Genomic DNA, 17,281 nt, shown 5'->3' with positions numbered 1-17,281 from the left:
GGAAATGCAAATCAAAACAACCCTGAGATTCCACCTCACACCATTCAGAATGGCTATGATCAAAAATTCAGGTGACATCAGATGCTGGTGAGGATGTGGAGAAAGAGGAACACTCCTTCATTGCTGGTGGGATTGTAAGCTTGTAAAACCACCTTGGAAATCACTCTGGTGGTTCCTCAGAAAACTGGACATAGTACTACCGCTAGATCCATCAATATCCCTCCTGGGCATATACCCAGAAAATGTTCAAATTGTTAATAAGGACACATGTTCCATTGTGTTCATAGCAGCCCTATTTATAATAGCCAGAAGCTGGAAATAATCCAGATGTCCCTAAACAGAGGAATGGATACAGAAAATGTGATACATTTACACAATGGAGTACTACTCAACTATTAAAAATAATGAATTTATGAAATTCTCGGGCAAATGGATGTATTTGGAGGATATCATTCTGAGTGAGGTAACCCAATCACAAAAGTCGCTTGATATGCATTCATTGATAAGTGAATATTAGCCCAGAAACCTAGACTACCCAAGATACAACATCCAAAACAAAAGAAAATGAAGAAGGAATACCAAAGCGTGGACATTTCATTCCTCCCAAGAATCCTGAATCTATGGAAGGAGTTGCAGAGACAAAGTTTGGAGCTAAGACAAAGAATGGACCATGCAGAGACTGCCCCACCCTGGGGTTCATCCCATAATCAGCCACCAAACGCAGACACTATTGCATACGCCAGCAAGATTTTGCTGAAGGGACCCTGATATAGCTATCTCCTGTGAGGCTTTGCCAGTGCCTGGCAAATACAGAATGGGATGCTCACAGTCATCTATAGGATGGAACACAGGGTTGCCAATATAGGAGCTAGAGAAAGTACATAAGAGCTGAAGGGGTCTGCAACCCTACAAGTGGAACAACAATATTAACTGATCATTACCCCCAGAACTCTCTAGCTTCATATGTAGCAGAAGATGGCCTATTCGGCCATCATTGGGAAGAGAGGCCCCTTGGTCTAGCAAACTTTATATGCACCACTACAGGGGAATGCTCATTTCCTATTTGAGATATATAAGTGAGTCAAATTGCCTGAGATAAAATTTCAAAAAACTACTAAAGGGAAAGCTGAGATATATTCTTTCCCTTAATTAGATTGCAATGACTTTGTGGTATCACAGAGTACTACAAACATCCTCAATAATTTTTACATGTTTTTCTTATTTTTACTGTAACCCTAGATTACTTTACTGTAATATTCTGTTGATGTTGTTGCTCATTATAAAACTCCAATTCAAATATATGTTGTTCTGCCCCCTCATTTTTATAAAAATTATTTCACTGAATTTAAATGTGAACTCAAATGTATGAGTAATTTCAAGGCTTACTTAAGTCCAAAGAGTTAGGGTGTGTCATCACAGACAGGCTTTCTTAATTTTAACCCTTACTAAGAACACTAAAAGTTATTCTGCTTTGAACTGATTTTCATGAGGAGATTGAACCTCAATCAGCATACCCCTACATTATCATCTATCTCCTTAACAGATTTTCAAATAACTACTTGTTTTAGAGGAGGTTTTGCCTTTTTCTATGCTGGTGATAACATTGCTAAGTTGTGTCTGTTCAGTTTATGACCCCCTATGGCTATGCAGACTGAATTAAATCTAGTGGTTAAAGAACAACATGAAAATAAAATGATATATTTGGGGAAAACTGTATAAAATATGACTCATTGTTAAACACTGACATCTGTATAACTCCAATTAGTGTAATTATATATATATATTACATATATATGGCCACACCTAAGGGAAAATAAGTCACAAATGATAAAATTCAAAATTGAAGTAATCTAAAACGTTTGTATATTGAGAACATTCAATGTGTATATAGAATGGCTATCTGTCTCTGTATCTACAACTTAGTACTTTACTTACATAAAATATTCCATAGCCTGCATCCTGATCCTTTGTGTAACTCACCTGTGTTCTATATGGTTATGTGTACATAAATATTATGTGTATACATTCTGTAATACATAATAATTACAAAGTGTAAAACTATCATTCTAGCAGATTTGGCCTGATCACTAATTATGTAAGTGGAATAGACAATTTTTGGAACTTTAAATATGAAAAACCAAGTGATGTTAACAGCAGAAAATTGTCTTCTCTGTCTCCCGAGGATTGAGCAATAAATTGTTCTATTTTTAAACTCTTTTTATTTTAAATTCATACTTTACACTCCATGTTCCATCCCCCCTTATCCACCATCCAACTGCTCCTTTTCTCATACCCCCTCCACACCCCACCCTGTCTCTATGTGGATGGCCACATCCCTAACCCCATCTGATCTCTAAAGTCTCTAGGGCCTCCAGTCTCATGAGGGTTAGATGAATCATCTCGGAATAGCACAGACCAGGAAGTGCTCTACTGAATATGTGTTTGGGGTCTCGTAATAGCTAGTGTATGCTGTCTGTTTGGTGGTCCAGTGTTTGAAAGATCTCGGAGGTCCAGAAAAATTAAGACTGCTGTTCCTCCTACCTAGTCACTCTTCTCAGCTTCTTTCAGCCTTCCCTAATTCAACAGGTGTCAGGTGCTTCTGTTCATTGGTTGGGTGTAAATGTCTGCATCTGACTCAGTTGCTTGTTGGGTCTTTTCCAGGGCAGTTATAATAGGTCCCTTTTTGGAAGCGCTCCATAGCCTCAGTAATTGTGTCAGGCCTTGGGACCTCCCCTTGAGCTGGACCTCACTTTGGGCCTGTTGCTGGAGCTTTTTGTCCTTAGGCTCCTCTCTATTTCCATCCCTGTAGTTCTTTCAGACAGGAACAATTATGGGTCACAGGTATGACTGTGTCATGGCAACTCCATTCCTAACTTGAAGTCCTATCTTCCTGCTGGAGGTGGGCTCTATTTGGTTTGGGGACTATATTCTACAGAAGAAATTAGGTATAGATATTATGCATGCTTTTTCATGTTTGCACATTTAAAAGGAATAATTGGCACTGTAAATACACCTCACTACTCTTCCCCAACTTTGTAATATGAGGAATATCGAGACCTGACTGGGTCACAAATCATGGAGAAGAAAAACTCTGGTTGCAGATCACATATCTCCCTAAAAAATCCTAGACTCTATTCAATGATAAAGAAAAAATTCTTTTCATACTAATGTATGGGTGAATTGTCACCATTTATAAATCGTGTGAAGTCATAATATGTTGATGTTTTCAAGTGTTATAATACTAAATGACTGTAATAATGACTGCAATAATGATTTCAGTAAAATCAGATAGAATGGTACATCTCTCAACAATCATCTCAGGAACTCATTTTTGTATTAGATGCTAATTAATACAAACTCACATTGATAGCAACATGCATTAAATAAAAGAATGTATAGTAATTGATACTAAATGAGTTATCTATATCACACATTCTCTTCTCAAGGTTAAGGGAGCCTTGTGGAAGAAGGAGCTGAAAGACTGAAAGAGCTAGAACAAGCTGACATCTGATCCAAATTTTTGGACATAACAGGACTGCCATATTTTGAACTCATAACAACTAAGATAGTATGCATAAGACTTGCAGAGTATAAAGCCAACATAAATATTAGTATGGAACTGGGAGGGCTCCATGAAGCCTCAATCCAATTTGACTGAGATGCTATCAGCATTTGATGGAATATATATATATATATATATATATATATATATATATATATGGATGTGGTACATAATGATTTTCTGTACCCATTATGTGTTTTATATACCTAAATATGTACATATGGAACCAACTTGAGTTGGGGAGAAGATGTAGTATTGGGTGTTGAAAGTGAACACAGTGGTTGTAGGGATGGGAAAAATCAGAAAAGAGGAAATTCAGAGTGAATTTGATCAAAACACATTATACACATTAATTAATTTCTTAAAATTAACCTATCTGCATATTATTTTAGTTGCTGTATACATCTCTTTGAGTGACAAGCAGAATTAATATCTTAGAATGTTACATGGAAAGTGTTGATCCCTAGGGTAGCAACACTTAGTACTTAAGAAATATATTTGGTTTATAATCTGGGACATCTGAGATAGAGTAGGCTACTGATCCAAATAAACTACATAAGCTGAAAATTATATATTTTTTATTTTTGGTTCAAGCAATAATGGTAAGTAGTATAATGACGTTAAATCAAATAGATAAATGTGAAATGATTTTGTTAAATAAAAGTTTATTTGTGCAAGTATACACTGTATTAATAAAATAAAACATAATTCAACAACAAAGAATTAAATAACTCTTTACTGCTTAAACTTCAAGAACTGATTATGGTAGACTTTATATATTTCTGGATATAATGACTAAGTAATCACATGGGAGAAATAGAAGGTCCTCAATTGTAAAATAATCCTATGTAGTAAAGATTACCCCATCATCACCAATGCCTTCATTTAAATCTGAAAACATATTTAAGAAATTATCTATATGGGAGATATTCAAATATTTTACCTATGTCATGTCTATACGTAGGATGTTCACAAAGCCTACTTTTATATAACTGTTATAGGAAGGACATTATTAAGCAAATTACATTCTATCTGGCTTGCATTAAAAGGCTTCCATTGTTTTTCATCTAGTTTTCCCGTGTAAGTATTTTCCTTGTGATTTAGATGAATCTGTAAGTGTGGAATAGTTTTCCAGTTAAACAGCAGTATCGAGATAGCAAATCTGAACTTGAAACTACTTCTTAGTAGCATCACTACTTATTAGATTGTAGATATCCTAGCAACTCAGTTATCATATTTCCCGAGGACATATACTTAATGCTTTGCTTATGCTTCTTTGCTTTTTTTCTGATAAACTAAAACTGTATGAGCTTTACTGTCACAGAAGTCAGATTTGACTCATTGAGTAATTCTCAATCAGGATAAGTGGACCTCACAACTATGCATATTTTCCATATGATAACTATGTTAATAAAAAGCATTTTCAAATATTTTTGACAGTAACACAATATAAATGTAAGTGTCTGCTCTCTAATTGAGGGGGAGATTTTTTTTTTTAAGACAGCCACAGTTTTATTTCCATTGTGATCCTAGCATCATTTCTGCATGACTCCCAGTCTCCTAGCCTCTGCCATTTTTCACTGTAAGAACACATCACAGAATTTTTAAAATACGTGCCATAATTTTCTAATTAAAATTACAATATAAATCTAGGATTTTTAGAAAACTTAGATTATTTTCAAAACCAAATTAAACTGTTTAACATGTTTTGAAATATGTTCCTTTATCATTGTCCAGAGTTACAAGTGTTAACAAATGGTAATGGGGTTTCTCCTTCTTATAGTGAGCAACTTACTTTTGTTTCCTATTATTTATGGCATAATAGGAACACATGGTTGTTCATACCAAAAAATACATGATATACTACTTATAAATGAATTACATAATTGCTTCTGGGACTTTTGGGTAAGATCAAATGAATTACATCCATATCTGTTTCCTTAAACATCATAGGAGCATGCACAAAGACAAATATATATGATGTGTTTAATGTGCAAATTGTGTTGGCATAACTTCACTTAAAATATTTGCTTGTTTTGTGGGGTGTCTTCATATGAAATAGGCACTTTGACATATTTATATTTTGTCTAGGATTTTAATATATTATTTCCACAAAACATTATATTGTGTTAACATTAATTATAGTGACAAGATTTTCATAAATATTAAGAGTTAAGAAAATGAAAAGTAAAATAAGGATGAATACATATATGTACACACACACACTGGTAACACTGAGTAGAAAGTATTTGCTAATAGAAGGATGAGAAGATAAATTAAGACAATCCAGATACTCACTCCCCAAAGTGAAAACTAAACACAATTTATATATTCTGATTTCCTTATCTTACAAAGGGTGGAAAACTCAGTTTTGAAATGAGTAATATTTTATGCCATCTGATAGCTTAATTTTATATTTTAGTACTAAAAGTACAAAGTTGCACAGTACAAAAACATAGAAAACACATTGGAACCACAACAGCAAAACTATAGGAAATAGTTTCAGAGTTTGGAAGTACAAACCAATTATACAATATAAAATAATATATATCTCCAAAGTAAATCCAAAAAATGTATCTCAGATGCTTTAAAGACCAAATTATTATGGTGATTTATTAACTAAGAAAATATATAATTATAGTTTTAAAGCAATGGAATTTAAAGTTTTCATTATTACAAAGAAAAAAATCTAAAATGTGTACTTTCAGAAATGCATACAAAAAGCACATAGACTAAAAGCAAAAGTGGTGTATATTTGTGATTTAATATTTTCCACAGATGAATCATGAAGAGCTAGAGTCCATAAACAATGATTCCACAGTGATGCAGTTTGTGCTCATAGGATTTTCTGACCTGCCCAACCTCCAAGGGTTTCTATTTGCAGTGTTTTCTGTAGTTTATATTATTATCTTGATTGGAAATTTCCTCATAATCATAATAATCAGTATGGACCAAACATTACAGAAACCAATGTATTTTTTTCTGGCAAATTTTTCTTCTCTGGAAATCTGTTATGTATCAGTCACTGTCCCAAGGATTCTGTTCAACATTGGGATGCAGAACCGAAACATTTCACTGATGTCCTGTGCTACACAACTGTGCTTCTTCCTTGTTTTTGGAACTACTGAATGTTTGCTGCTGGCTGTGATGTCCTATGACCGCTATGTGGCCATATGCAACCCTCTGCACTATCCTCTGGTCATGAGCCCAACAAAGTGCACACACCTGGCAGTAGTCTCCTGGCTTGGAGGCATCCCAGTCCAGATAGGACAAACTTGTCAGATATTCTCTATGAGTTTTTGTAATTCTTACAAAATCAACCACTTCTTCTGTGACATACCACCAATTCTCAAGCTGGCTTGTGGGAACACTTCAGTGCATGAATTATCTGTCTATGTGGTCGTTATGGCGGTGGCTGCATTCCCCTTCATATTGGTGCTTATATCCTACAGCAAAATAATTACCACCATCCTGAGGTTGCCAACATCCAAAGGTCGGGGAAAAGCCTTCTCCACATGTTCTTCCCACCTGCTGGTAGTACTGTTGTTTTATGGATCTGCTACAGTTACTTATTTGAGACCAAAGTCCATGCATTCTCCTGGAACTGACAAACTCCTGTCTCTGTTCTACACCATTGTGACTCCCATGTTCAATCCCTTAATATACAGCCTTAGGAACAAGGAAGTGATTGCTGCACTGAGAAAGGTAATACTAAAAAAATAGGGCCATATGTACACTTAGAACATTCTTATTTACCTTAGCTACTGGTAAGTAACTTATTTTGAAATGTTTTATTCCCATATAGAGAAGACAATCTCTTCCATTTTAGAATGTATTTCCCTTCAAATTTCTCAAATAGTATCTTCCGTTTAGACCTATTAGGAAGATAATGATCTTCAATGTACCATTATGGAAAAACAGTAATTATTTTTTAAAAATAAAATCTTAATAATTCAAAATTTGTTTAAACTATATGGGTACAATTCAAAAATCGATTTCCACATCTTAAAATCAATAGATCATTATTTCTCCAGATATTCATATCTATATTTCCTGACAGTCTTGTATAATTCTGAAGTATATAAAGGAGTAACTACCAGTAGAAACAGAATAATATATGCTTTTTGAATAAGTCAACAGTGATGATTTAATTATCAGTGAGTCTCTCTGGTTCCTGTAAAAAAATTCTGAAAAAAAATTCTAAGTTGGATAGGCTCAGTTCCTATTTGAGTTTTTTTTTTATCTAAGTGATTTTGTTCCCCCTCCTAGGGGATAATTCCAAAATAATACTAAGGAGAAAACAGATTTCAATCCATTCTTCTAATTAGAATGCAATGATTTTGTGGTATGACACAGCACTAAAAACATATTCTATATTTTTCACATATTCTTCTTCTTTATTATCGTAATCCTAACTTACTATTAGAATCTGTTATTGTTGCTCCTCTATAACAGTACAATTCAATTATATATTTATTTTCCTCATGTTTACAAAAATGACTTCTATGAATTTAAATGTAAATCCAAGTTTATGAGTACTTTTAGGATTCACTGAAATCCAAAGAGCTATATTTTGTCTGCATATATGTGCTATCATTATTTTAATTCTGAATAGAGATACTAAATTTATTAATCTTTTGGAGTGATATTTCTGAGGAAACTGAACACCATTTAACTTATCCATACATTTCAATCTTATACTAGATTTCCAAAGTTGCAACTTGTTTTAGATGAGGTTATGTTTTTCACTGCACTTGTATTGCCACTGCAAAATTGTGCCTGATCAGTTAATGAGATGTTATGCATATGCACACAAGCAGTGAAATTTAATGTAGTGGTTAAGGAACTGGGAGGAAGAAAACTGTTAGTAGGTGTGGGAGGAATAAGTGTGGCTAACATACATAATATGATCACAGTATATTCTGTAAATGTATAAAGTTGGTGAAAACAACTGACATAAAATAAAGAATAAAACCATCTTAAAAATTTTAAAGTCATATTTTGTTTTGCATTTCTGCTTCAGAATAAAGATTAATTCTTCCTACATATGCTAATACAAAAATGAATTAATGTATTCACATCACCAGGCATACATGCAATTTTATAGAAAAATTACAATATAATATTTAATCTTAATGACTAGATCTATAAAAATAAAATGTTAAAAGTATGTAAGCTATATTGTCTAAGGTATAATCCATGAAATAAAATTATTTAACTGGATTTCTGTCAAATTTACATAGTTGACTCTGATGATCAGTATTTTAAAAGACTGGAAAATGTTTGAAAATTCATTATGGAACAAGGGAAATGTTCACATAATTATATTTCCATCAATCATTTAGTTACAGATGGGACTATATAATAAATTTACATGGAAAATGTTTAAATTTTATTCTTAACCAAAACTGTGTAAACTATTGTTTCCATCATTAAACATTAAAATCTGTATAACTCAAATTATGACTAGTAGAGATTCAATCACAAATAATAAAAATAAAATTGGAAAGCTATATAATATTTGCATAGCGTTAATGTTCAATGTGTATATAGAATGGCTCTTTGTCTCTGTATCTACAAATTAGTATTTTACTAACATAAAACAACCCATTCTTATATCAAGCATCCTAATCAAATGTGTTTCTCAACTATATTTTATATGATTATGTCTACTTAAAAGTTATGCCTATGCATTCTGTAACTCATAATGATTGCAAAGTGAAAAACTGTCATTGTGGTTTACTTGATCTTAACATTGAATATTCACGTGATATTTGTCACTTTGAATTTTAAAAACAGAGGGATACTAACATTAGAAAATTATCTTTTCATGTCATCTAGGTGTTGAGCAAGAATTTTTCTTTCTAGAAACTCTGTCTTTCTGCTATGGTTTTGGGACTACCATCTACAGATGAAATTATGTATTAAATATTCTCCATGCTTTTTACTTTGTACATAAAAGTAAAAAATGGGCCATCTGATTATCAGTTATTACTCCTCACCATCTGTATACTGTTGGGAATATAGAACCCTGACTGGATCACAGAAAAATATTTTTTATTCATATATATATATACACACACACACACACACACACACAAACACAAACACACATTCAGTACTAACTTGTGTCATGGAGAAAAGAGGTGATGGGTGTTGAAAGTGAAAGGTAATTGTAGGGATGGGAAAAATCGAGAAAGAGTAAAATCAGAGTAATTTGATCAAAACACATTATATGCATTAATTAAGTTCTTAAACTGTCTGGATATTATTTTGGTTGTTGTACTATCTCTTTGAATCACAAGCAGAATTAATATCTCAGTTAGAATGTTGCATGGGAAAAAAAAGTTGTTTCCCAGAGTAGCAAGACTTAGCACTTAAAGAGTATAGTTAAGTTATAATCTGAGACATTTGAAAAGACTGTTAGCAATTGTTTCAAATCAGCTTCATAGCTATAAGTTCTAGTTTTCTTTCTCATATTTGGAACAAACAATAATGCTATGTATTATATGATGCCTAGAATTAGACAGGTAAGTGTGAAATGATTTTGTCAAATAAAAATTTATTTTGACAATATATACACACTTGTCACTTGAGAATAAAACTCAGAGAACTAGAAAGGTTTTAATGCTTAAATTTCAAGCACTGTTTAAGGTAGACTTTATCCACTTCTGGATATAATTATTACATAATTACATCGTGTATCTCTCAAAATGTATTAAAGAAATAATTTGTTTAGGCAACATTAAAATATTTTATATATGTCAAGTCTAGAGATAGAAGGTTGGCTATCAGTGGGAGGAGAGGCCTTTGGTCTTAAGAAGATTCTAGTCCCCAGTGTAGGGAAATGCCAGGTCCAGGAAGTGGGAGTGAATGGGTTGGGAGCAGGGGGAGTGGGGAGGGTATAAGGGATTTTTGGAGAGGAAACTAAGAAAGGGGATAACATTTGAAATGTAAATGAAGAAAACGTAATAAAAATAAATCTTAAAAAGCTCAATTTTATATAACTGTTAACAAATTTGGAGGAATGAGGTTATTTTTATCTATTAACATCCTATCCTACTTGCATTAAAATGTTTCCTTTGTTTTCCATCATGTTTTTCTGTAATAAATATGTAAGTGCACTGCTAAACAGCATTATAGAGAGAAAACAATCTGGACTTTAAGCTATTTCTTAACAGTATCACTACATAGTAAATTATTGATATCTTAGCAGCTCAGTTATCAGATTTCTTATAAGAGCATCTACTTTTTACTTTGCTCATTCTTCTTTGTTTTTTTTTTCTGGTAAATTAAAACTATATGAGTTCTAGGGTCATAAAAGTCAGATTTGATTTCTTGTGCAATGCTCCATCAGGAAAAATTGTCTTCACAACTATGGATATTTTCTTTATGGTCACTATGTTCATAGGGCAGTTGTCAAATGTTTCTAACCAGCAACAGAATATAAGTCTCTGTTGTGTAACAGAATGAGACAATATTCTTATTTGTCTGAGACAACCACAATTTCATTTCCATTGTAATCCTAGGTTCATCTCTACATGACTCCCAGTGTCCTAGCCTCTACCATTTTCTACTGTCACTACTGTGAGAGCACCCTACAGAGATTTTAAAATATGTACCATAATTTTCTAATTAAATTATAGTATAATTACAGGATTTTAAATATATTTTAAGTAAATCACTATTTTTCTAGAATATATTCAATCCAAATTAAATTTTTGTTTAAAACGTTTTGAAATAAGTTCCTTTTCATTGACCAGGCTTACTTAATATTACAGGTGTTAACAAATGATGATGAGGTCTCTGTCCTCCTTATAATAAGCTACTTATTTTCTTTTCTTATGTTTTGCTACTTATTTTCATTTTCCTATTATTCACAACATATTCTGAACCCAAGGCAGCTCATACAAAAAACTACACTAGTTATGATGTACTACATCTATATCTAAAATTCCAATTGTTATCTGAGTATGCATCCATGCAAATATATGATGTGCTTATTATACAAATGGTGTGTGTTAGAACGTTAGCTATGAATAATTGTGCATTTTGGGATTAAGCTTCATATTAAATAGTCATTTTGATGTATTAGTACTTTATCTAGTAATTTAATGAGTTATTTTTGCAAAACAGTATTCTTTGTGTCACCCAAAAAGGATAGTGACAATTCATATCCTTTAATTAATATTTACAGTTAAGAAAGCAAAAGACAAAAATGAGATATGTGTGCACCCAGGCAGATGCCAACAAGAGCCTGCTGACGAGCCTGATATAGCTTTCTCCTATGAGGTTGTGCCAGTGCCCAACAAATACAAAAGTGAATGATCACAGTCATCCATTGGATGGAGCACAAGGTCCCCAATGAAGGAGCCAAAGAAATATCCAGAGAGACGGGGACTGAAGCCCCATAGGAGGAACATCAATATGAACTAACCAGTACCCCTGAGCTCCTTGGATCTATACCACCAATCAAAGAAAACACATGGTGGAACTTGTGGCTCTAGCTATATATGTAGCAGAGGATGGCCTAGTTGGTCATCAATGGGAAGAGAGGCCCTTGGTCCTGTGAAGGTTCTATGCCTCAGTATAGGGGAATACCATGGTCAGGAAAAATGAGTGGGTGGGTTGGGGGACAGGGGGAGGTGGGAGGGAATAGGGGATTTTCAGAGGGAAAACTAGGAAAAGGGATGACATTTGAAATGTAAAGAAAGAAAATATCTAATAAAAAAGATATGCTTGCAATACACATAGAGAATGAGAGGGGGGAGTGGAGCAAGGGAAGAGAAAGAATGGGAGGAGGAAGGAAGAGAGGGGGAGAGAAAGGGAGAGTATTGTAAGACTGAGTTGAAAAAAATAAGTGCTGGTAGCAGGATTCATGAGAATGTAAATTATTTAAGACAATCAAGATGGTCATTCCCCAAATTAAAGTCTAAGCACAGTTTATGCTTCCTTATTCATATAACATATACTGGAAAGAAAACTCAATTTTGACCTGAATAATATTTTATAATTTATGGATTCATTTGTGTGTGTGTTCAGATTATAAGATTGAACAGAACACAGGCCTAGAAATCCTCATCCACAGCCAAAACATAGGAATCCTTTTCAGATTTGTCAAGGACAAATGAGTTATATAATTGAAAATAAGTTATATTTCCAAATTAAATCCATAATAAAATATATCTCAGAAGCTGGAAAAACAATTCAATGTGGTCATTTATGAATTATGAAAATATGTTTAATTATATTTTGAAAGCTGTGGATTTAAATTTCATTATTAAAAAGAAAAACTAAAATGTGTGCTTTCACAAAGTATACACAAGACTAAATAGACTAAAAGCAGAAGTGATGTGTATTTGTTATTTAATATTTTTCCACAGGTGAAACTTGAATAGCTGGAGTCCATAGACAATGCTTCCACAGTGATGCAATTTGTGCTCTTAGGATTTTCTGAACTGCCAACCTCCAAGGGTTTCTATATGCAGTGTTTATTGTAGTTTATATAATTGTCCCAATTGGAAATTTCCACATAATACTAGTAACCAGTATGGACACTGCATTCCAGAAATCCATGTATTTTTTCTGGAAAATTTTTCCTCTCTAGAAATCTGTTATGTATCAGCTACTGTCTGATCAGCATAGTCCAGATAGTACAAACATATCAGATATTCTCTATGCATTTTTGTAATTCTAATCAAATAGACCACTTCTTCTGTGACATACCACCAATACTAACGCTGCCTTGTGGGGACACTTCAGTGCATGAACTGCCTGTCTTTGTAGTTATTTCAGTGGCAGTTGCTCTCCCCTTTATACTGGTGCTTACAGCCTACAGCAAAATCATTGCCACCATCCTGAGGTTGCCAACAGCCAAATGCCGGGCAAAAGCCTTTACGTGTTATTCCCCCTGCTGGTGGTACTGTTGTTTTATGGATCTGCTGCAGTTACTTATTTGAGACCAACATCCTTGTGTTCCTCTAGAACTGACAAACTGTTCTCTCTGTTCTATGCAGTTGTGATTCCTATGTTAAATCCTCTGATATACAGCCTAAGGAACAAGGAGATGACTGCTGCACTCAGAAAGTTAATACTCTAAAATAGGGCCATGTATAGCCATAGAAGTTTATTATTTTCCTAATGTACTGATAACTCACTTATTAAATATTTTGTTCCCATATTGAAAAGGTAATCATTTTTCATTTTATAATAATGCAAATCTTTTGTGCAGTTTATTCTGTTTAGCCTGTGATAGGAAAGATCAACCACCTTCAATGACCCATCTTTGAAGATCATATTTATCTTTAAGAATAGAATTTTAATAGTTTCTATTATCTTTTAAATATATTGGTAGAATTTAAATTCAATGTACATATCTTAAGGTTAATAGATAATCATTTACCCAAGTTTTAAAACTATTTTGTGACAATCTTCTATGATCCTCAAATATATAGAGCCATAATTACCAATAAAAATAGAATAATAAATGCTTATTGAATAAGACAATAAGTAATGAATGGCTTATCAATGAGTTTTTCTGGACCATACTAAAAATGATGAAAAAATCTAAATCGACTCATTTCCTATTTGAGTTTAAATATATAAATGAGTCTTATTGCCTGAGATATAATGTCAAAATACTACTAAAGGGAAAGCTGAGATATATTATTTCCCTTAATTAGATTGCAATGACTTTGTGGTATCACAGAGTACTATAAACATCCTCAATAATTTTTACATGTTTTCCTTATTTTTACTGTAACCCTAGATTACTTTACTGTAATATTCTGTTGATGTTGATGCTCTTTATAAAACTCCAATTCAAATATATGTTGTTCTGCCCCCTCATTTTTATAAAAATTATTTCTCTAAATTTAAATGTGAACTCAAATGTATGAGTAATTTCAAGACTTACTTAAATCCAAAGAGTTAGGGTGTGTCATCATAGATATACTTTCTTAATTTTAACCCTTACTAGGAACACTAAAGTTATTCAGCTTTGAACTGATTTGTATGATGAAAGTGAACCTCAATCAGCATACCCCTACATTTTCATCTATCTCCTACCAGATTTCCAAATAACAACTTGTTTTAGAGGAGTATTTGTCATTTTCTACACTGGTAATGCCATTGCTAAGTTGTGCCTTTTTAGTTTATGACCCCCTATAGATATACAGACTGAATTAAATTTAGTGGTTAAAGAACAACATGAAAATAAAATGATATATTTGGGGAAAACTATATAAAATATGACTCATTGATAAACACTGACATTTTTATAACTCCAAATAGTGTAATTTAAAAATATATATAGATTAGTGGCTATACCTAAAGATAAGTAAGTCACAAATGATAGAATTCAAAACTGGAGTAATATAAAATTTTTGTATATTGAGAACATTCAATGTGTATATAGAATGGCTATCTGTCTCTGTATCTACAACTTAGTACTTTATTTACATAAAATATTCCATAGCCTACATCAAGCATCCTAATCCTTTGTGTAACTCAGCTGTGTTCTATATGGTTATGTCTAAATAAATATTATACATATGCATCCTGTAATTCATAATAATTACAAAGTGTAAAACTATCATTCTAGCTGGCTTACCCTGATCACTAATTATGTATGTTGTCTAGACAGTTTTGGAAACATTAAATTTGAAAAACAGTGATGTTAACAGCAGAAATTGTCTTCTCTGTCTTCCGAGGATTGAACAAGAAATTGTTCTTTTTTTAAAGTTTTATTTTATTTTTAATTCATTTTTTACACTCCATGTTCCACCCCTCCTCAACCACTCTCCGACTGCTCCACTTCCCACACCTCTTCCACACCCCACCCCATCTCCACCAGGATGACCCCATTCCTCACCCCATCTGATCTCTAAACTCCCTGGTGCCTCCAGTCTCTTGAGAGTTATGTGCATCATCTCCGAATGAACACTGACCCGGAAGTGCTCTACTGTATATGTGTTTGGGGGCTTCATATCAGCTGGTGTATGCTGTCTGTTTGGTGGCCCAGTTTTTTTTCCAGTTTTTGAAATATCTCGGGGGTCCAGAATAATTAAGCCTGCTGTTTCTCCTACAGGGTCGCCCTTCTCCTCAGCTTCTTTCAGCCTTGCCTAACTTGACAACAGTGGTGAGCTGTTTTTGTCCATTGGCTGGGTGCAAATATCTGCATCTGACTCTTACAGTTGCTTGTTGGGTCTTTTCCAGGGCAGTCATGATAGGTCCCTTTTTGGGAGAACTCCATAGCCTCAGTAATAGTGTAAGGCCTTGGGACATCCCATTCAGCTTGATCTGACTTTGTGCTTGTTGCTGGAACTTCTTTCCACAGGCTCCTCTCCCTTTCCATCCCTGTAATTCTTTTAGACAGAGGTATGACTGTGTAGTGGCAACTCCATTCCTTACTTGATGTCCTGTCTTCCTGCTGGAGGTGGGCTCTACTCTTGCTATGGTTTGGAGAATAAATTCTACGGAAGAAATTAAGCATAGAAATTATGCATGATTTTTTTATGTTTGTACATTTAAAAGGAATAATTGACACTATAATTACAATTCATTACTCTTCCCGACCTTTGTAATGTGATGAATATAGAGCCCTGACTGGGTCACAAATCATTGAGAAGAAAAAGTCTGGATGCAGATCACATATATCCCTAAACAATCATAGAGTTTGTTCAATAATAAAGAAAAAAATTCTATTCATACTAATACTCTGGTGAATTGTCACCATTCATATATCATGTAACATCATAATATGTTGATGTTTTCAAGTGTAACAATACTTAATGATTGCAATAATGACTGCAATAATGATTTCAATAAAATGAGATAGAATGGTATATCTCTCAACCATCATCTCAGGAACTCATTTTTGTATTAGATGCTAATTAATACAAACTCACATTGATAGCAACATGCATTAAATAAAAGAATGCATAGTACTTGGTACTAAATGAGTTATCTATATCACACATACTCTTTTCAAGGTTAAGGGAGCTTTGTGGAAGAGGGAGCTGAAAGACTGAAAGAGCTAAAACAAGTTGACATCTGAACCAAATCAGTAATTTTTGAACATAAAAGAACTTCCACATGTTTGAACTCATAGGAACTAAAACAGCATGCATAAGACTTGCAGAGTGTAAAGCATAAACGTTAGTATGAAATTGGTAGGGCTCCATGAAGCCTCAATCCAATTTGACTGAGATGCTAACAGCTTTTGATTTAAAACTAATACATTTTATTCAGGGATGTGGTGCATAATGTTTTTCTGTACCCATTATGTGTTTTCTATATACCTACATATATACATGTGGAACCAATTTGAGTTAGGGAGAAGATGGGGCATTGGGTATTGAAAGTGAACACAGAGGACTTAGGGATGGGAAAAATCAGAAAAGAGGAAATGCAGAGTGAATTTGGTCAAAACACATTATACACATTAATTAAGGTCTTAAAATAACCTATCTGCATATTATTTTAGTTGTTGTATACATCTCTTTGAGTGACAGGCAGAATTAATATCTTAGTTAGAATTTTTCTTGGAAAGATTTGATCCCCAGGGTAACAACACTTAGTACTTAAGAAATATACTTGGTTTATAATCTGGGACATCTGAGAGGGAGTAGGCTACTGTTCCAAATAAACTACATAAGCTGAAAAGTATATTTTTTTTTCTTATTTTTGGTGCAAGCAATAATGGTAAGTAATATAATG

The 17,281-nt window shown here is 33.4% G+C and overlaps 1 protein-coding gene and 1 pseudogene across 1 annotated transcript; both read left to right on the top strand.

Moving 5' to 3' along the window:
* Positions 1-6,340: 6,340 nt before the first annotated feature.
* Positions 6,341-7,285, top strand: LOC110290006 (olfactory receptor 10AG1-like). The gene has a single exon (XM_021156464.1). It carries the CDS (start codon positions 6,341-6,343, stop codon positions 7,283-7,285), a length of 945 nt encoding a protein of 314 aa, XP_021012123.1.
* Positions 7,286-9,711: 2,426 nt separating this feature from the next.
* LOC110306502 (olfactory receptor 10AG1-like) lies at positions 9,712-13,703 on the top strand (annotated as a pseudogene).
* The last annotated feature ends 3,578 nt before the right edge of the window (positions 13,704-17,281 follow it).

Source organism: Mus caroli, unplaced genomic scaffold (assembly GCF_978045245.1).
Source record: "Mus caroli unplaced genomic scaffold, Mus_caroli_1 scaffold_2, whole genome shotgun sequence".
Taxonomy (NCBI): Eukaryota; Metazoa; Chordata; class Mammalia; order Rodentia; family Muridae; genus Mus; species Mus caroli.
This window is presented reverse-complemented; position numbering and strand designations above follow the sequence as displayed.